Source organism: Achroia grisella, unplaced genomic scaffold (genome assembly GCF_030625045.1).
Source record: "Achroia grisella isolate CSIRO2021 unplaced genomic scaffold, CSIRO_AGI_Agris_v1 utg660, whole genome shotgun sequence".
NCBI lineage: Eukaryota > Metazoa > Arthropoda > Insecta > Lepidoptera > Pyralidae > Achroia > Achroia grisella.
Genome location: NW_026712984.1, coordinates 6,599,234 through 6,620,895, shown reverse-complemented (window position 1 = coordinate 6,620,895; position 21,662 = coordinate 6,599,234). Strand labels below are relative to the sequence as shown.

Here is a 21,662-nt window from a genome sequence, read left to right as displayed (position 1 = left end):
GGTTCGATTCAGTGTTTGTGTAGAATTTTAATATTTTCAAACAAAAACGTTCTATTAAAGTTTTTGTTCTATTAAAAATTCTAGCCTTGAAGTAGAACAAAAAGAATCTAAGATAACTCGCAAAAAATAAACACTGAAATTATATCTCCTGAATAAACACAAACACATAGCCCTGTACTCAACAAAGATTTGCAAATTTTGCACGTCCCATGCGGTTGTAGCCCACTCATGCACAAACGAAATATCTCCTTTGGAAAGTACACTATCTCCTGAGGAGACAGAAACCATCGCTCTAAGGATATCCTTCAATTCTTGTCCCTGACGGTCCTAGGTACTAACTCTAAAAACGAACGAGCACAATAGATCTATACAGGTCGCAGTGCTACAAGTCCCTTTAGCACCTAGTAATAGCCCAAAGTTCTTAATATAAAATAGTCTCCTATTTTTTTTAATCGCATGAAATAAAGAGGAATTTTTATTCTTTACGGCAAGGTGAGATATTTCAAACCACGTAAAGTGTTGCATTTATTATGATATCAACAGTTGACAATGACACTGGCTACCCCATCTAGGAAAGCAGGCGTTTCGATGTGATGATGATGATCAACGTTTGTTTCGAATAGTTTTGTAAAAATGTTTCATAATTATGTATATATAATTCAGGTTAGTACCAATATAGTTTATAACTAACTCTGTGGTGATGTTAAAGTTATTATGTACAACAATTCTTAAATATCTATAGTTAAGTTTCTATTCGGCCTCGGTGGTCTAGCGGTTTATCACACCGCTTTACTTCTGATGGTCGCGGGTTCGATTCCTCGCACGGTGCAAATATTTGTATTCATAAGTACGATTGTTTGTATCGGTCTGGCTGTTTTCATGTATATTATGTATGTATTTACAAAAAACAATATCTAAGTATTTATATCAGTTGTCTAGTACATAACACAAGCTCTGCTTATCATGGGACTAGATGGCGCTGTGCTAATTATCCAGGATTATTATTATTCGTAATTACAGATGCACATGTCTTCGCAAAAAAAATGTAATATAGAAAAAAAATGCAATCTGTTAGATTTTGTTCATAGAGATGATAATGGAATGGTGCACCCGCCTGCGCTAACATATGCAGCCCATCGTGCTAAATTTATATGGAATTTATCACGATGGTTATCAGGAATTTAACATGATGGTTTCCAGGGGGAACCGTGTGGAGGCCAACCATGGTACATTGCTAGCAATGGGGTAATTGATCCACATTACAAAAAACCCCTTACCTTATCTGTTAACTTTGAAATATCTCTCCTTATGTAAAGTATTTAACTGAAATGTTTTTATTAATATCTTCTTTTGTGTGGGTTCATTGCATGCTCTTATGATATATCAAAACTACTCAACTCGCTGATCTGTAATAGTTATTAACATCTGGAAATTCTTTTGTGGACTCCCGCTATAGAGGATTGCCTAGTGCAGGGTCCAATGTATAATAAACTTTATATGTTTCATATATTATAATTATTATATATACATAAAATAAATTTGTTGCATATATTTGTTTGATATATAAATACGTACATTACCTATGTATAATATTTTGACTTTTAAACATATAAATAGGCTACTTAAAAAAATAATACGGGTTTATGTATTAAAAATATATATATTTAAATATTACAAAAATAGTTAGGTTAAAGAAATTAATTATTAATTATTAATACATTATAAGACAAAAATAAACAGTTTCAACAAATTATGAGTAAATAAAAATATACACTGAGTTTCACATAGAATGCAATGGAGTCGACTACATTACAAACATTGTGAAGTTTGGTATTAAAATATTTATTTATATATAATATTTTTATTTTAATTTAGAATGTAATAAATATTTATTTACAACATTAATTATATAAAGTATTTAAAAAATATAATATAATGAATTATATAAATTTTAATAGTTTCTCTTGCAATAAAGTTATGTGTGATATAATATGTAATTGTATAATTTTAAGAAATAATTGAGTTTCTGTTTTATGTTGCAATATATTTATTTATAACATAATTTTGTATTGTTAATACAGTAGGTACAATGCACTGTGATTTTATGAATAAATGATAAATATTATTACAAGTTAATCAGAATTTTCTTTCACCTTATAAAATTTAGGTTAACACTACACTTACATGCCAAGTCCTCGAGTGGCGACTGATTGTCGGACGTTCCGAAAACACAGCGCGGGATATTCCTCCACGCAAGATGGACCGACGATCTAAATGATCAATATCGTTTTATGTTGCAATATATTTATCATAAATCTTTAAAACTACGCAACGGACTTTGAACGGATTTTTTTCAATATGTAGAGTGGTTCATAATGTGCGAAAAAAATTGGTTTATGTGTATAATGTATAAAACAAAGTCGCTGTCTATCCGTCCCTATGTATGGTTAAATCTTTAAAACTACGCAACGGATTTTGAACCGGTTTTTATTTAATAGATAGAGTGGTTCAAAAGGAAGGTTTGTAGGTTTGTTAGGCAAGTAGCTAGTTAGTAGTATAAATTGGAAATCGATGTCGATTTCAGTCGGGCCGTTTATTCCATACTAGGTTTTGCCCGCGACTTCGCTCGAGTTAATTTATCCCCTTAGGGGTGGAATTTATCAAAATCCTTTCTTGGGGGATGCCTACGTCATGGTAGCTTGCATGCAAAGTCTCAGCCCGATCGGTTTAAAATTGACGAAGTGTCATACTAACTTTCATCCCCTATTTTATGCCCTTGAGGGTAGAATTAATCAAAATCCTTTCTTAGCGGATGCCTACGTCATAACATCTACCTGCATGCCAAATTTCAGCCCGATCCGTCCAGTAGTTTGGGCTGTGCGTTGATAGATCACTATGTCAGTCACCTTTGAGTTATATATATTTAGATTTACATTATTTCTTGAAATGCGAAAACAATTACGTTCGATTCAAGAGAATTAGTAGTATAAATTGAAAATCGCCTGCCGATTTCAGTAGGGCCGTTTATTCCATATTTACGTATGTACAGTTTCCGGAAAATCAATTAACGTGTGGTTCGCATGTAATTTGGCAATTCATCGAATTCCTGTGACGGAAATTTGCAAATGAGATGGACTTTACAGGGTTCGAAACCCAAAGCGTTAATTGGATAACGAAATTCTAAAATATCGTCCGGATGGATCAGAATCGGATACGCGCACGTGATACCCCTAGTGTTTCAGGCGTCTATAGGCTGTGGTAACCGTTTACCATCAGATGGTAGGGCTGTATGGTTGTTTGCCACATACAATACCAGGAATACAAAAATGCGAGGAGTCGAACCTACGACCATCGAAATAAGGCAGTGTACTTTATTATTTAATAATACATCGCTAGATCAAAGAGAATCTTATACATCTATACAATATAAATAAAAAAATAAATAAAATTGGAGTGTCTGTTTGTAATATTGAAATAACAGTTTTTTACTACATGCATATGAATATAAAAACGGTCCATACACCAAAATAATATTTTTTACAATTTTCGTCTGTCTGTTTGTTCCGGCTAATCTATGAAATGGCTTTACCGATTTTGACGAGACTTTTATTGGCAGGTAGCTGATGTAATAAAGAGTAACTTAGGCTACTTTTATTTTAGAAAAACAAAGTTAATTCCACGCAGACGAAGTCGCAGGTACAGCTAGTATATTATATATATAAAACATTTGTTTTTATGGTCATGATTTTGAAGACTAACTAATTTTAAGAATTCTTACCCCACTTCTTACTTCTTTACTTTATCAAGTAAAAAGACCTGTATCTCGCGAGTCTCGCTGTGATACAACTAGTCTTTGATTATGATATTAACACATTTCCATAGTAACTCATAATTGTCATACATATTTTATTGTATAGAATTTCAAAGAGCTCACTGGTACATTGGTAATCAAATTCAAATTAGATGCTAAGCACGTTTTAACAATGATGTTAACTGGAGCTAGTTGGTATACATTTTCTAGATGTGGCCTACATTTTTTAATGGATTATAATCTAAATATATATAACTCTACGGACATAGAAATAGATAATCTTTATTCATCAACTCATTACAGCCCAAACCACTGGACGCAGATTCATCACAAGAAGAATGAGCAACTTGTGAAAATATAAATAATGGCATGCAAGTAAGAGGCATGTAGATTATGTTAGATAATATTGTCAGTGTAGGCATTATCGTTAACGAATTCTAAGAAAAAGGATTTTTTATTAATTCTAAATCTTTTTTCTATATAAAATAGGGATGATATATATACGGCGAGTTTGTATGAAACTTTGTCAATTTTAAAATTCCGTTCGGGCTATGTGTCAGGAATAGGCGAAGTAATTGGTAGTCGGCAGTCAGTATATGCCTTGTAAATACCTCTCTTTTTCATAAAATTTGTGAAAAAACCCCATAGACATTCCTGTGTAGTCTAAAATTGTCAGGATGTGCCCGACAAGAATCTTTTGAGAATAAATGTGTGAGAAAAATTGTTTACACATGCATATGAATACGGTGCATACACCAAAATAATTTTTTTACGGGGCCCCGGGACTTTTTTGGCAGATAGCTGATGTAATAAGGAGTAACTTAGGCTACTTTTACTTTAGTAAATAAGGTTAAATTCCGGGCACGGAGAACCCCGTGTGCCCGTGTATGGTAAAGACGGTATTGTCCACATTACTGTAAGAACTATGTTTACGCTATATTCAAAACGGATCATAAGTACATGTCGTCTTACATTATTTGACATTGTCTTCTTGGGGAAAAAGAATGCATAATACTCACATTCACTTTACATATATTCATGTGAGTATTTGACACGTTTATCGTATTTCCACTGGCAATAATAGTTATAATACTGTTTTAGATGATAGCAATTTATCTAATAACAGCTTTTGCCCGCGGCTTTGCTCGCGTTAATTTATCTCCTTAGGGGTGGAATTTATCAAACTACTTTCTTAGGGGATGCCTACGTCATAGTAGCTTTATACATGCAAAGTCTCAGCCCGATCGGTTTAAAATTGACAAAGTTTCATACAAACTTTCATCCCATATTTTATGCCGTTGGGGGTAGAATTAATCAAAATCCTTTCTTAGCGGATGCCTACGTCATAACATCTACCTGCATGCCAAATGTCAGCCCGATCTGTCCAGTGGTTTGGGCTGTGCGTTGATAGATCACTATGTCAGTCAGTCACCTTTGAGTTATATATATTTAGAAGATAGACTAACAGACCCGGCCACGCGTTGCTGTGGCTAAGGTTCTTGAATAAAATAATATTGTGACTATAAATTGAGATGTAAGCTATCCTACGTTTCAAGTTGGATCAAATTGCACACAATGTGCAAATCAAATTTGCAATCAGTTGAGTAGTTTTGTAGTCCATCACGGACAACCAACGTGACACGTAATTTTTATATATAATAATAATAATAAAGCCTTTATTTAGATATTATCTGTTTATAATTGTACATATCCTAACATTTATATTCCTAATCTTGTATATAAAATTCTCGTGTCACAGTTTTCGTTCCCATACTCCTCCGAAACGGCTTGACCGATTCTCATGATATTTTGTGAGCGTATTGAGTAGGTCTGAGAATTGGCCAACATCTATTTTTTATCCCCCTAAATGTTAGGGGTAGTCCACCCCTAATTTTTTTTTATTTTAAGGCAAAACAACGTTTGCCGGGACAACTAGTATATATATACAATTCTCGTGTCACAGGTTTCGTGTTTGTACTCGTACGGCGTGACCGATTTTGATGAAATTTTATACGTATATTCATTAGGTCTAAGAATAGGTTTATAACAAATTTTTATACCCCTAAGTGTTAAGGGTAGCTCACCCTAAAAATTATGTTTCCTTTTTTTCGACAATTTCAAAGCGCATTCTGCACTCATCAGTCTTTGAGAGGTATAGTTACGCCACGAAAACTATTTTCTTGAGACAATACCACAAAACGATTCTCGAGTTACTGTGATTATACATTCTGTGGCCATGCTATACTTCTAGTAGATAAATCGCCTTGTTCATCTTAAAACCGTCACCCCGTATACGTGCCGCACGAGCCTAATATGCCCCCAAACTAATTATTATTCATATTAAGCGCCATGTCAACTGTACCTTACTAAAAACTGGCAATTTGTAAGCAAATAGCACAGATAAAATAATATATAGTGTCAAATTATAATATTAGCGACGAAATAATGTTCAAAAATAGAACATCCTTCATAAACTACATCAAGCAAAAATCTATACATATAAATAAAATTAGTGTTTGTAATATAGAAATAACCGTTTTTTACTGTATGCATAACATTGTAAATACGCTACATACACCAAAATAACATTTTTGTCAATTTTTGTCTATCTATCTGTCTGTATGTTTGTTTTAGCTAATCTCTGAAATGGCTGGACCGATTTTGACGGAACTTTTTTTGGTAGGTAGCTGATGTAATAAGGAGTAACTTAGGCTAATTTTATTTTAGAAAAATAAAGTTCAATTCCACGCGGACGAAGTCGCGTGTACAGCTAGAATACTATATAATTAAATAACTAAAATGTTATACTAAATCAGAACGTTTTTTTTAATTTGAATCTAAATTTAATATATGAACATCTGCAAAATCGAGTTCAACACCTCTACCGTAAGATAAGATATCTTTGAAATATAAATGCAACAAAACTACCTACTCATTTTATTTATTACAGAATTATCAGCTGGCAGTAATACCAGTGTAAAATTAATATTACTTTTTGTGTAACATTATGTAGATGCATTTATTTTTAGTATTTTTTTTTATATATAATGTAAAGCATATAAATAATAGGATATAAATTAATTTATTTTTAGTTACACTTTATTATATAATACATGTAGTAGAATAAATTAATATAATTATACATTAACATGGGTTGATGGTGGAAAGGTGAAAAAATATTGTTGGATTATTTGCAACGCCAATTCATAAAAGTGTAAAATAAAAATGTATATCATAAATATTCAGGATCTTTTTGAGGTGGCTACCCTTATCAGGCAAGAGTATAAAAATTAAATAACAACCTATTCTCAGGCCCACCGAGTATACACATGTAATTTCATTAAAATCGGTTCAGTAGTTTAGGATTCCATCGCGTACAAACAAAGTGACACGTTTTTATACAAATATTATTAGCTGACCCGCCTAACTTCGTCTGCATCACACTTACTTGACATATTTCCCCCAATTATATTTATTTCCCCCGATTATATTTCCCCCAATTTACATAATGTCTTTATAAATTATAGCCTATGTGTTATTTAGATATATAAATGTATATTAGACAAATACAGGATGCTGTGTTTGGAACGTAGACGAATTTTGCTTAATACAATACCCTGTATAAAATTTGTGCAAATACATTTGATTGTACTGAGTTAACTAATAAGCTGTGCTACGTGGTGCCAACCAGTGTGCACCGTCGTTTGGTAAGGGTACGCCGTGTATTCTTCACCCCAACCTATCGGACGTACGCCGGTGCACGAGCGCCTCTTCACCATATTGTTGATGTATTTAACACCAAATTTCCTGATTTAGATATATTTGATTTGTCACACTTTAAATTTAAGAAATACCCTATTAGACATATTAAGTAAAACCAGTAAATAAATAATGTATATAATAATAAGAGTAACATAACATAAGTATTAATCCGTGGATATCTGTATTGGTTTTACTATTATTAATTCATATCTATGTACTTATATACATACTACATTGTGAAACTGTTTGTATCCCAAATAAAATAAAATAAATAAAAAAATTACTGTGTTGTTTCATCAATGTCCATTCAATAGTTTTTGCAAATAGAAGGAGTAAGTAAACATCCATCCATCCATACTCCAAAACTTTCGCGATTATAATATTAGTCATAGGATTTTCATTTTCATAATATGTGTCTTTCTCTGTTAATATAATATAAAAACTATTCAAACAATATTTGATAGGTATATTTAGATCAAAACATGTATGTTATTTATTCTTATGTAAGAGCCGTGCGATAATGACTAACATTTTCTTTCAATAAAAGACGTCTGCTTAAGAACAATGTGTCCACGCAATAATGTCACGATGTAGATATTAATCAGTATTCTATCTCTATTCCGAGACCTTGTGTCTTCCCTCACCCAAGCGAGATAGCAATACTTTTATTTTTATTGGGGGTTTGAACTATTGTCTGGGACCTAGGACCTGTAACACTGCGACCTGTATAGATCTATTGTGCACTCCCTTATTATGAGTTCCCTACCCGTAAGGGACAAGAATTGAAGGATATTTTTAGGAGCGATGGTTTTTATCTCCTCAGGATATAGTGTATACATTCCAAAGGAGATATTTCGTTTTTGTATGAGTGGGCTATAACCACATAGGATGTGTAGTGGCGTTTCCTCTTCTGATTGGTCAAATCTGTAGATTGATGTAAGCTAAGGCCTAAATTCGCCATATGTTTATTAAATTTGCAGTGTCTGTGAGGGTCCTAGTCATGACTTATAATTGAAATTTTGCTGAAAATATTTACGGTATACTCGGCTTACTTTTTTTTATACTACGATGGTGGTAAACAAGCATATGACCCATCTGATAGTAAATGGTTACCGTAGCCTATGGACGCCTGAGACACCAGGAGTATCACGTGCACGTTGCCGACCCTTATATTATACCCTTCTTGAGAAACCCCATGCTGTAGTCTCGTGAGAAAACCGAGGTCGGTAGTTTATTCCACAATCTAAGTGTACGGAAGAGGAAGGTCCTCTAAAACCGCACTGTCCGAGACCACTTAGGTTCTAAATGTGGAGATGAATTTCCTGATGATGGCGAGAAGTACAATGGTAAAAGGTAAATACTACTACTTACTATATTATTGCAGTAAAGACATTTTTTTTAATTCCGAAATTTTTATGTTTAAATTTCAGAATAGTAAAAAAAATGTAGTTCATTAATGTTAGTTAGCGCGTTTTTATTACTTTATATTTTATTGTTCTTTGTTCTTGTAGTTTGTTGTTTTTTATATTTTACTGTATTGGTTTCATACGATTGAGCTAAAGATAGATCACATTTTAGTGAAAATCGACTTTTTCAGTTCGGACGTGCAATTCTAAAACAAGCCTGTTTAAATAAAATCTGACTAGTGAGAAACGTTGATATTAGTTGCCTTATCCGATAGACAACATTTCATAGAGTTTAATTAGTTATTGTACATAAAAAAATTTTATAGCTGCGCGAAGGAGTCGGAGACATACAGCCTTAATAATCTATAAGTCTGAGATATCTATTACAAAACATATTATTATGCTTAAAATAGATGTATAAATATGTTTCGCTAGACATCCCATTTTTTTCTTAATTAAGCATAAATAAGGTCTTATACATACTTGTTTATTTTCTTAAGAACAAAAACATCAGATAAATTAATTATAAGGTACAACTCATATTGTTGATCACTCAATATGATATGTTTATATAATAATAATACCTCTGGATACGGTATCTAGTCCCAAGGTAAGCAGAGCTTGTGTTATAGGTACTATTGTGTTATATTATGTTATCTGTGGTACTAGGTACTAGACTACCGATATTAATACTTTTGATTAAAATAAAACATACTTAATAAAAAACACTCAGAGTAACACAAACAATCATACTCATAAATGCAAATGTTTGTACTGTGCAAGGAATCGAACTCGCGACCATCAGGCGGAGTGCTAAACAGCTAGAACACCGCGGCCGTCTAATATGCCTAGTTATGTATACGTTTTATTTCTACTTATTGCATTCAAGGCATTTCGATTTCAATTTTGACCTTAACAAAATAAAGCTGAATGAAGATAGCTTGTTGCAGTCTCCTTCTGTCGTCTATGGTAGGTAACTATTTATTTTCTATTATCTACTTTTTCGTGAAATAATTAGCATAAGTAAATAAACATTATTAATAAAAATTTGCATGCCTACTAAGAAACAGTGATATCCAAATAAATAAAAATAAAATTTTAAACTCGTCCAAAAATATAACAAAAAAAAAACATAAAAATCGGTTAACAATATATGGCAAGTAATACTGTCACACGAGAATTGTATATATAGTCGATTAAATAGAAGAGTGTCATTTTTCAAAGTCTATTAAATTAACCACGCTGTCTTAATCATTATCTAAATACTTTTAAAGTGATATATAATACTTTTGTGTAAATTTAAAACTTTAAAGGAAAACATAATAATTTAAATAAATAAAAATAAAACTTTAATAATAAATATACATTTTGAATACTAACATTTTTCTATTTAACCGTCGATGTGTAGATAAATATCTCTGTCTGTAATGTATATTTACTTAAATATATAAGTTACATCTTAAAAGTACAAACGTTAATAATTATGTAAATTGAGTGTACTAATTTGAACAATGAACTGGTCACATTTAGTTATTTATCTTGCTAACTGTAGGTCGTTGATTTATCATATCACACTGTTGTGAAGTAACTTTGTAATTCGTGCAAGATGACGGAAAAAGTAGCTATTGTTACTGGTTCAAATAAGGGTCTAGGATTTGCAGTAGTGAAGGGACTGTGTCAAAAATACGCCGGCACAGTTTATCTAACAGCAAGAAACGAAACACGAGGCTTGGAAGCTGTCAAGAAATTAAACGAAGACGGTCTCAAACCAGAATTCCACGTACTAGATGTGTGTGACAGTGACAGCATTAAGAATTTTGCTAATTATATCAAAACAAAGCACGGAGGATTCGATGTACTAGTGAATAACGCAGCAATTTTAGAATGGGACGAAGTTTACCCAAGTTACGAAGCAGCTAAAAGAAATATAAACTGTAACTATAGAAGTCTACTAAAACTCGAAGAATATTTATATCCTTTACTAAGAGATAATGGCAGGGTCGTGAATATTTCCAGTGCATGCGGTCATCCATCAAATATAAAAAACAAACACTGGATTGACACCTTGGTAAACAAGGATGTCACCACAGATGATATAAATAGTTTCGTTGACGGTTACTTAGAGAGTGTGCGAAACGGAACGTTCAATATGAATGATTTCGCTGACGAAGGAAAACATGCTGAGCATAGAGTATCTAAAATTGCTCTCACAGCATTAACTATGGTACAACAGAGGAAATATTATAAGCGTAATATTTCTATTAATGCAGTGGATCCGGGGCATATAAAGACCGAAATGGCACAAGGAGGAGGAGTCCTAGAACCTGATGAAGCTGCTAAGGCGGTTCTATACTTGATTTTAGAGGCGTCACCTAATTTGAAAGGTATTTTTATGGGGCAAGATAAGAAATTAATAGATTGGTACGATACTGAAGGTGATTATTACTGTAAAGGCATCTGGTAATATTGCCAGCCTATTATCCACTGTCTCGTTTAAAGGTGCTATTTTGTTACTCACAGATAATATGATATGAACTTATTTCTCTTTAATCGTTCGGAAAAATTAAACAAAAATTAAGGTCAATAAATGTAATCTGGATCTAACCTGTCTTGTTTTATTTTAATACCTATAATTTTAATAATATCTACTATAAAATTCCCTATCGTGGAAAAAATGAGAGAAAGTCGCTTACGCTGGTGTAGCCATATCTAAAGACGCGAAGACGACGTGGTTAAAATAAGTGCTGAAGATACCAAACTCGACCAGAGGTAGGGGCAGACCACGTGCCACTTGGTGGAACAATATTAAGAAGCAGAATCCAGAACAGAATTGTCTGTACAGCGAGACCCGACTCCAGATTAATTGGGAACATAGGTTGGACAGAGAGAGAATTTCAATAAAACTATAAATGCGAAAGTTTGTTTATGGATGGATGTTTGTTACTCTTTCACGCAAAAACTACTGAATGGATTTTGATAAAACTTAACAGTAATATAGCTTATACATCAGAATAACACATAGGCAAAAATATCAAGCCGGCCGAAACCGCGGACACAGCTAGTATTTCATATATAGGCGATTAATTGTCCAAATACCATTCAAAATTACTTTTCATAATATATATGATATTATGTATTTATTGATTTGCTTTTATTTATTTTATAATATTACGAACTGAAATTTATTTATTTATACATTTGTAGTTGTTATTTTAATATACATATGTTTTAAATTTTTATTTTTATTTATTTTTTTATCTGCTCATTCTTGTGATGAGACTGCTTACCGTATGAGCGGTAGATTAAAAAAAACATTGTTATGATTATTCAAAAGTGCTTAAATTAAGTTTACTTCAATAAATGATTTTCTATTCTATTCTAATACACAAATATATGTTGCATTTTTACCATGGGAGCCGAGGTTAACACTCATAAACACAGGTTATAGATTAACCTATCTTAGAGGCTAGTCTATTTACCCTATTTACTATTTGTACCTATATTTTTATATAAATTTTACTTTAAAACCAAATACAGTTACCTTTAAAAACCAATAAAAAATTATTTTAATATTAGTTAATGACAGTAAAATATAAAAGCAAATAAAATTTCAACTATAATTTAATGACTTACATTTGTATTTTTGTTTTGTAGTAGGTACAAATTTGAATTTGAATGATAGATATGGGGAGTACTACAAAAACAAAGTTTTATTTATATGTTTATTTACGATCTATATGAGGAGAATCATGTTTTAATTGCATATCAGTATTGTATTTAGAGAAATTCTATAAATACAAGTTGCATCTAAATAAATATATAGTTAGAGCTATCTACATTATATCGATTCCTATTAATGGAGTACACACGCTTCTGAGTCAAAAGAGACTGTTCATTCATATTGTATGTTAGAGAAGAGATTATACCGTAACTTAAACTTAAAATACTTTATACATAATATTACTTTATACATAAGCGGCTTTGTACATTATACGGAATATAAGATTTCTCGCTTACGATACGTAAAACGGAACACAAATTGCGTTCCCTTAAATGTGACAGCTCGATTGACAGCCGATCGAATTTGACAAAGACAAACCGGAACTGACACTGACAGCCAGTTGTATATATTCCGTTTGCGGTTTACATTTATTCGTTCAATTCAATGCAAACAAGAAAATCCATCCATATAAATCGAAATACATTAAATAAGATTTCTTTGTTATTATAACACAAAGTCGTTTAAATAAGAAGTGTTCGTCAACAGTAAAGAAACAAATCGTTCCATTCAGGAACCTACCACTCTGTTAGGTAAGTATTAAATTTTATTAAAATTAAATTGGACTGCAGTAAAATATATAAACTCAATGGAATGAGAAAGGAATACGCAGAGCATAGTGTTTTGTTATACTACTAATTGAAACTACTCCGCTAGTTTCCAGATGACATCTGAATTTATTCGCAATGTATACGAATTTAAATATAGAAGCCACCTTGACCTCAACAAATTTGATGCAGTGCGCAGCCCTAAATTTCGTTTAAAAAAAAATATTATGAATTAAATTATAATAATAAAAAGTGAAATCTTTTAAGTAATGTTGACTACATACTTTTTTGATAGCACAGTGAATAAAGTCTGGTGGTGTTTGTGAGTGAACAAAATGTAAAAAGACCTTGTACTGTGTTTGCTGTGACCTATAAGTGTTATTCATAAAAAAAAAACATTAACATGTGAAATATATTAATTTACTACATAGCTACTAAAAATGTATTTATAAAAAAAATAAGTACATCTATTTAAAACTCACACATATTTAATTATTGGATGTACCTGTGGCAAAAATATTATATACAAATTATTTTTTTATTATCTCTAACATGAATAAGGCAAAGGAGCAATCAATATATAAAAAAAAAATTGATTTATGCACCAAAGTATTATTGTTACTTTATTTATTTAAAATGATTATTAATAACTTTAGTCAAGTAGAAAATTCAAAATAAAAAATCACTATTGATAAATATTAGCTAATTAGACTCCTTTGAGTAAAAAAAAAATATTGCTTTGTATTTTGCTATATTGCTATTATGAATTCATTCAATGCATCTCCCATCGATATCTTACCTTGATGGACAAACACTGTATTATTTAGAATTTTACATACCAATGGACTGTCAATAAAATTACAACTACGTATTATAGAAAGTTTTATAGAATCAGGACAGAACATTACGTAAAATGTGTCAAAATATTTTATGACCGTACTATAAGCATTAGGACATAATCACATCAGCAATACAATGGTTTTAGTGAAGACTGTCCGTGTAATGGCGTCGTTCGCGGCGCAAGCGGCCCTCCGGTCTAGATGGAGCTCCCTGATAGAGTCCACCAGTGTCGACGTGCCTGGTGAAGTCACTGATGGCGTCAGATCAGTTGTTGGATGGCTGAAACAGGCACGATATATTTAATCGCATGAGAATTAGGGCACATCGCACAACTCACTAAATTAGGAGTTTCATGTATGAATATCTAATCTAATTAGGTTTTTATAGATGAATATCTAATTTAATTGGATGTTTTGTAGATTAATATGTAATTTAATTGGATGTTTCATAGATGAATATGTAATCTCAATGGATGTTTTGTAAATGGATATCTAAATTAATTGGATGTTTCATAGATGAATATATAATTTAATTGGATGTTTTATAAATGTATATCTAAACTAATTGGATTTTTCATAGATGATTATCTAATTTAATTAGGTGTTTCATAGATAAACATCATTCTAAATTAATGTTTTATAGATGAATATCTAATTTAATTGGATGTTTCATAGATGAATATGTAATTTAATTGGATATTTCATCGACAAATATTTAATTTCATTGGATTTTTCATAAATCAATGTTTAAACTAAATTCGACAGATTAATATCTAAAGTAATTGTCTGTTACATAAATCTATGAAACACACAACTTGATAACATCACAAATACTTTGGGTGCTCAGGACAGGTTTTCTTCATTACTGAATATCTCCATTTACTTGTTCAAGTAATAAATATTAAGTAGTTCAGAGACAAACTTAGCGTTTCATGCAGATGCCGAGGCAGACTGGGAAACTCCGAGGAATTCCCAGCAGTTGTGACCCTGGTGTAGGCCCTTTGTTGACATATGTCAACTCACCTTCACCGCTCATGTTTTTCTCCATGGCCACCCAAATCTGATGGGAGCATGCTATGCAGCGTTAGATACACACATAGGAATTAGACATTAATGTAGTCTACTCAATAATTTGTGATGTTCTCAATACGTAATAAAGCACCTTAATTTTTTTGCTTACGTGTATGTTTATATCCTCAGTTTTAACTTGAATTCTACATTTGATATCATGACGATTTTAAGAAGATATTTAATAGAAACTGATTGGCTATTATTTTAGTTTAATTTCATTTGATTGGTTAATATATGTTTGCTGGTTGAAGAGATTGAATTAAAATTGAGGATTCGATGTCGTATTCTGTAGAAGCTGTATAAAATTTATGTTAGGTGTTACCATATATAAGGTTAGTTCTATACCAATCAAGTTATAGCAAGTGGAAAGTCAGTTACAATGTTTTTATGAAATTGAACCATTTTCCCAATGGCATAAAGATGAAAATTGATAATTAAAACCTGCGTAGCTTACGCAGTATCGTAGTCAATTTAATACTAAAAATAAGGGGTGTAGTATTGTGATCCATTTAATATTGAAAATACTAAATTTATTTGCAGATCTCTACTTGACATTTAGCTTATACTATTTACGTCTAATCGCATATTTTATAATTATAATTTTATTCCATACTAGCTGTACCCGCGACTTCGTCCGCGTAAAATAGTGACCTTGACCAAATAATGAAAAAAATATTTAATGACCTAACCCAATAAAAGCCAAATGAAAAAGTTTCATCGTTTCATCATCAAAAATGACGACACTTCCATACATAACTCTTTCATCCTCTTATAACCTTTCTATCACATTCAAAAGTAGCCTATGTCCTTTCTCAGGGTCTAGACTAACTGTGTACCAAATTTCATCAGTTCAGTAATCAATAAAAAATAAAAAAAATAAAGTAAATCGGTTCAGTAGTTTTAGCGTGTAAGTCATACTGACAGACAGACAGATAAAGTTACTTTTTCCAAGCTATATCCGAACTCTATACAATGCCTGATGATGCATCGTTCAGAGGCGAAACACGTGTCGCAATATGAGTGTAGACTCAATAACGGTCGGAATTTGATCACCATTAGAGAAGGTCGTAACGGTAATCAGGTTTCCGCACTGAATATCTGTGGTCTCACACCTGCTAATTATAGCGGAATTAAACAAAATAATAATGAAAATCCATCAAGTAGTGACATTCCATTATCATCCATAAGAAACCGTGCGAGGAATCGAACCCGTGATCTTATAAATAGACCACTAACCTTCAAGAACGAGTTAAATTTAGAATTCATTGATAACACGTCACCGTTATCAGCGAGACCGGAAATTAGGGCCACGTGTAATCTAATGAAGTAATCTTGTCAATTTGTACGGTTTAGGGAATCTGCTGAGACTACAGATGATGCGAAAAGTGTTTGGTTTATGATTTATTAGCTATTAGGAAGTTCGCGTGGAATTTAACTTTATTTTTCTAAAACAAAAGTAGCCTAAGTTACTCCTTATTACATCAACTACCTGCCAAAAAAAATCACATCAAAATCGGTCCAGCTATTTCAGAGATTAGCCGGAACAGACAGACAAAAATTGGAAAAAATGTAATTTTGGTGTATGTACCGTATTTATATTCATATGCATGTAGTAAAAAACGGTTATTTCAATGTTACAAACAGACACTCCAATTTTATTTATATGTATAGATGTATAGATAAGTGGACATACTTCTCTTAATCGTGCAGTACATTCTCCTTTGTTTCGATTTCAAACCGTTACGACTTAATCAATCATTGTATTGTAATTATAAATTCGGATAAGGACATAGGTCTAATATTTATTCCGGTCACGTGAAGTCGCGGGCAGTAGCTAGTCATACACCACACGTACCCTTAAAAATCTACGTATTTCATAGATGTTACAAGAGAGCACTGATACCTATAACACAGGTGTAATACCCAGTTTAGGTGATCACCATCCTTATATTGTACTAACTGTACTGGCAAACGTTACTTTGCCATATAAATTTAAGTACTAACGAAATAAAAAAATAGGGATAAGTGGTGGAAAGGTAAAAGTTTAGGGTTGTATATAGTTTTTATTGTCAATTCATAGTGATATAAAAAATATGTGAAAAAAAAAATGTTAGCACCCCTACCATTTTATATAACTTTATTTTTCTAAAATAAAGGTATACTAAGTTACTCTTTATTACATCACCTACCAAACAAAAAGTCCCATCAAAAAAAAAATTATATACCTTAAAGCCTTCCTTGACAAATGGACTATCCAACACAAAAATAATTTTTCAATTCGAACCAGTAGTTCCTAAGATTAGCGCGTTCAAACAAACAAACAAACTCTTCAGCTTTATCAATACATAGTGTGAAACAAAGTCGCTGTCGCTGTCTGTCCGTCCCTATATATGCTTAAATCTTTAAAACTACGCAACGGATTTTGAAGCGGTTTTTTTAATAGATAGAGTGATTCAAGAGGAAGGTTTATATGTATAACGTATTAACCGTACACCCGTGCGAAGTCGGGGCGAGTAGCTAGTAATATTATATAGTATAGATTTTAATTGTTTTTTTTTTAATTGGTGTAATAAAGATTATAAATAAAAGAAAAATAAAAACACTTGTATACCCGATTGTCTGAGGGAGACATGCTGTTGTTATTACGTATGTACAGAGTAGAGTTGACAGCAAATTACATTGACCTTCTATCACCCTACCTACGTTCGACGCATACGTATTATATAAAGTGGTGGAACATAACCAATTATGGACCAGGAGGGGCAAGAATAGAATAGAAAATCATTTTTTTATACTACGATGGTGGCAATCAGGCATACGGCCCATCTGATGGTAAATGGTTACCGTAGCGTATGAATGCCTGAAACAGCAGTGGTATCACGTGCGCGAAAATTATTTATTCAAATAAACTTAATTTAAGCACTTTTGAATAGTCATAACAATTTTTATCTATCGCTCATTCGGAAAGCTGTCTCAACACAAGAAGAATGAGCAAGAAACTTGTGTGTTGATCTTTTAAATAATCCTTGCAAGTTCACATTTATAAGTCGAAACGTGTGAATACAAACTACCAACCAGCATTAATTTATTAGGGTCAAATATAAATATACAATAAGATTAAATCGGTCGTAGTGATAAGAGCAGACCAGTCTCTACAAGCAGCACTCGTTCACGAGTATGACGGATGAGCCAGCCATCACTGCACTCGACCATATTTCATTGAGCCCAATCACCCACTACGCCGTCACATGTCTGGACATTTTAGTGAGCATGACTACTCATTCTCGACCTTGTTATAGCTACAAATTATTGGACAGTTCTGTTAGATATTGTATTGTATTGGACCATTCCAATACAATATGATATGTAAACAGTTATATACCAAAAACTCTCGTAATTTAAACAAACTAACTACTCATTCCAGACATGAGGGGGAAAAGGAATTGTTAGTGACGCGGTCTAATGATCTTATTGCTAGCAATGTACCATGTCAGGTTGACGGCGGTTCTCCCTGGAAACCATCGTGAATTCCGTGTGAATTTGTTACAAACACAAAACAAACCCTGATACTGGGGTGTCTGGGGGGTTACTGCAGGACTCCTACAGGCTAAAGGCTAAGGTGTACCTCTACCGATCACTAGGACTTAGGACGGTAGGGAAAAATATGATATATACGAACTATACTGTAGCCTTCGCAAGTTCTAAACATGTTACTTGTCGGTTCCTATTTTATTATTAGTAGTAACTAGCAATCGAAAGTAATAATTGGTATATGAGAACTGGCCAAGTTAGACCTTAGGCTACAGTATATTATCCTAAGTTATAAGAAGAAATGATATTTTATATTGTTAGAAATACATTTCAGGACAGACCATTGAACTTGGCACCCATTTAGATCTCACCTCTTTTGTCGTAGAAGTCAACAATCAAGGCATATATCACAATATTAAACTTGGCTATCATTTCACATTTATGTTTTTGATGGGATTTGAAAACTGCCGGAGCCACAGGTGTGCACGATCATTCGTCCGTAGCTCCGACAGGACCTTAGACCCTGTCGCAACTTACCTCGGTGTTAGAAGAGTTGCAAGAAAGGGTTTCAGTTTTCGTGGATTTTATCTGAAACTTTATAATTTTTATTGACTTTGATTACCGTTTTTAAAAGTGCAAGAATTGAGCTACATAGACCCATAAGGTTCATAATTGTGGTGTGTATGTTTATTGAGATATGATAGTTCAACTAAAAATAGTCACAACTATCCACGGGCTTCCTTACGGTGTGTGTACTAGCGATGTTCCGGAAATCCGTATCCACGGATTTGGACGTCTCATATGCGTATTCTGATCCGTATCCGCGGATATGAATTAGCAACGATCCGGCACATCACTAGTATGTGCATATAGGGAGAAGAATCTACAGAACCACTGCATCTATTTGAAAAAATATTTCTCACTGTAAGTTTATTGGTGTATTTGTGTGTAAAACATTTAGTATATGTTAAAATTTAATGTGTTATTCTGATCCTTATCGTAATGTGATTAGCTTTATTCTTGTATAACAAAAAATATTTTTAATTATACACATTAGTACTTTGTCACAATACAAAAAATTTAGTATTAATGAAAAATTATTGGAAATTGCTAATAATTTCATTGTGACAAAGTACCTGTATGAAGACTGTGTATCGTCATTATTTTAATTTATTTTTATGTAATGATCCTTATTGTAATGTGATTAGCTTTATTCTTGTCTAACAAAAAATATTTTTTAATTATACACTTTAGTACCTTGTCACAATATAATAAATTTTGTACTAATGAAAAATTATTGGAATTAGCTAATAATTTCATTGTGATAAAGTACCTGTATGAAGACAATTTAGTATATCTTTATTTTTTAATTATTTTTATGTAATGATCCTTATTGTAATGCGATTAGCTTTGTTTTTGTCTAGCAAAAAGTATTTTTATTTATACACTTTAGTACCATGTCACAATACAAAGATTTTAGTATTAATGAAAAATTACTGGAATTTGCCAATAATTTCATTGTGACAAAGTACCTGTATGAAATGTTTACATTGTCTTGTTATTGTACTGATGTTCTTTGTCACTCTAGTCACGTTTTCGCACCCTAGTCCTGCCCCCGGGCACGCACTTCGCAACAAGGATGCCAACCGTACGAATACGAAATTGTACGAAACTTTGTACAAATACGAGATCTTTGGTACGATCTTAGAGTCCCAAATTTAGCTAATTTTCTTGATTTCAGACTTCTAAAGACCAATATTATATATACCTTAAAAACTAACATATTTTATGTATGAAATTCTCGTGTCACAATGTTAGTTACCATACTCCTCCGAAACGGCTTCACCGATTTTTATGAAATTTTATATGCATATTCAGTACGTCTGAGAATCGGCTACTATCTATTTTTGATACCCCTGAGTGATAAGGATTGTCCACCCCTAACATTCATTAATATTTTTGGAAAATATTACATTAACAAATACAACCATAAATTTTCACCCTTATTTTTTAATAGTGGTTTTAATTTATATGGCAAAACATAGTTTGCGGGGTCAACTAGTATTAATATAAATTGTAGCATCAATATTAAGCTACAAGATTTTCTCATATTTTTTATTTATTCGTACAACACGTTTTACGGTTGGCAACCCTGATTTGCATCTTGTATATTTAGAACACGCTGTATAGCTTTAAAAAAAAAAGCTAGTTTTAAATTAGTTATATTTTTGCTTTTAATATCTACACTTTAATAAATATAGTACTTATATATAAATATAGCATTAGTGTAGCCTGTTCGACGACCAAACCGCGACAGAACCGAACAGTCAACACTAGGCTTCCAAGCTATATCCGAATTTTATTCAATTTATGATGATGCCTCGTTCAGAGGCGAAACACGTGTTGCAATATGAGTGTAGACTCAATAACAGTCGGAATTTGATCACCATTAGAGAAGGTCGTAACGGCCAACGTAGCCAAGTTTCCGCACTGAATATTTGTGGTCTCACACCTGCTAATTGTAGCGGAATTAAACAAAACATAAATCCATTCAGTAGTGAAATGGACTTCCGCAAAGTAATACCTAATTCGATAATAGATATATGTGCGTTATGAAAGTTATAACACACGAGGCAGAATTTCATATCGAACCTAAGGCGAGAGCGTAATAGAGCTGAGTGTGTTAAATACGTACGTATAACATACGACGTTTTTTAACACACTTGATTTTAAATAAATTCAACCATAAAACTGTGATGCACACTATTGCTTTCCCGCCATTTTACTTTTTTTTAATCAGCGCTCTGCTTACAGGCTATATCCGAGTGGCGGTCAGTTCGAAATTTGATTTAAAATAGCAAATAGTTCGGTTACTGAATGTAACTTGACGGCCTCGTTGGTCTAGCGGTTTAAGAC

At 32.5% G+C, this 21,662-nt stretch overlaps 2 protein-coding genes across 2 annotated transcripts in view; both read left to right on the top strand.

Moving 5' to 3' along the window:
- The first annotated feature begins 6,047 nt into the window (after nucleotides 1-6,047).
- Nucleotides 6,048-21,662, top strand: part of LOC131849596 (protein 5NUC) — a 37,542-nt gene continuing 21,927 nt past the window's right edge. Inside the window, exons 1-2 of the mRNA XM_059199700.1 lie at nucleotides 6,048-6,061; nucleotides 14,274-14,433. Of these exons, the coding sequence (XP_059055683.1) occupies nucleotides 6,048-6,061; nucleotides 14,274-14,433 (174 nt within the window). The remainder of the gene's footprint in view (nucleotides 6,062-14,273; nucleotides 14,434-21,662) is intronic.
- LOC131849597 (carbonyl reductase [NADPH] 1-like) lies at nucleotides 10,504-11,583 on the top strand. Its single transcript, XM_059199701.1, has one exon. The coding sequence runs from the start codon at nucleotides 10,586-10,588 to the stop codon at nucleotides 11,441-11,443; it is 858 nt and encodes a 285-aa protein (XP_059055684.1). The 5' UTR covers nucleotides 10,504-10,585; the 3' UTR covers nucleotides 11,444-11,583.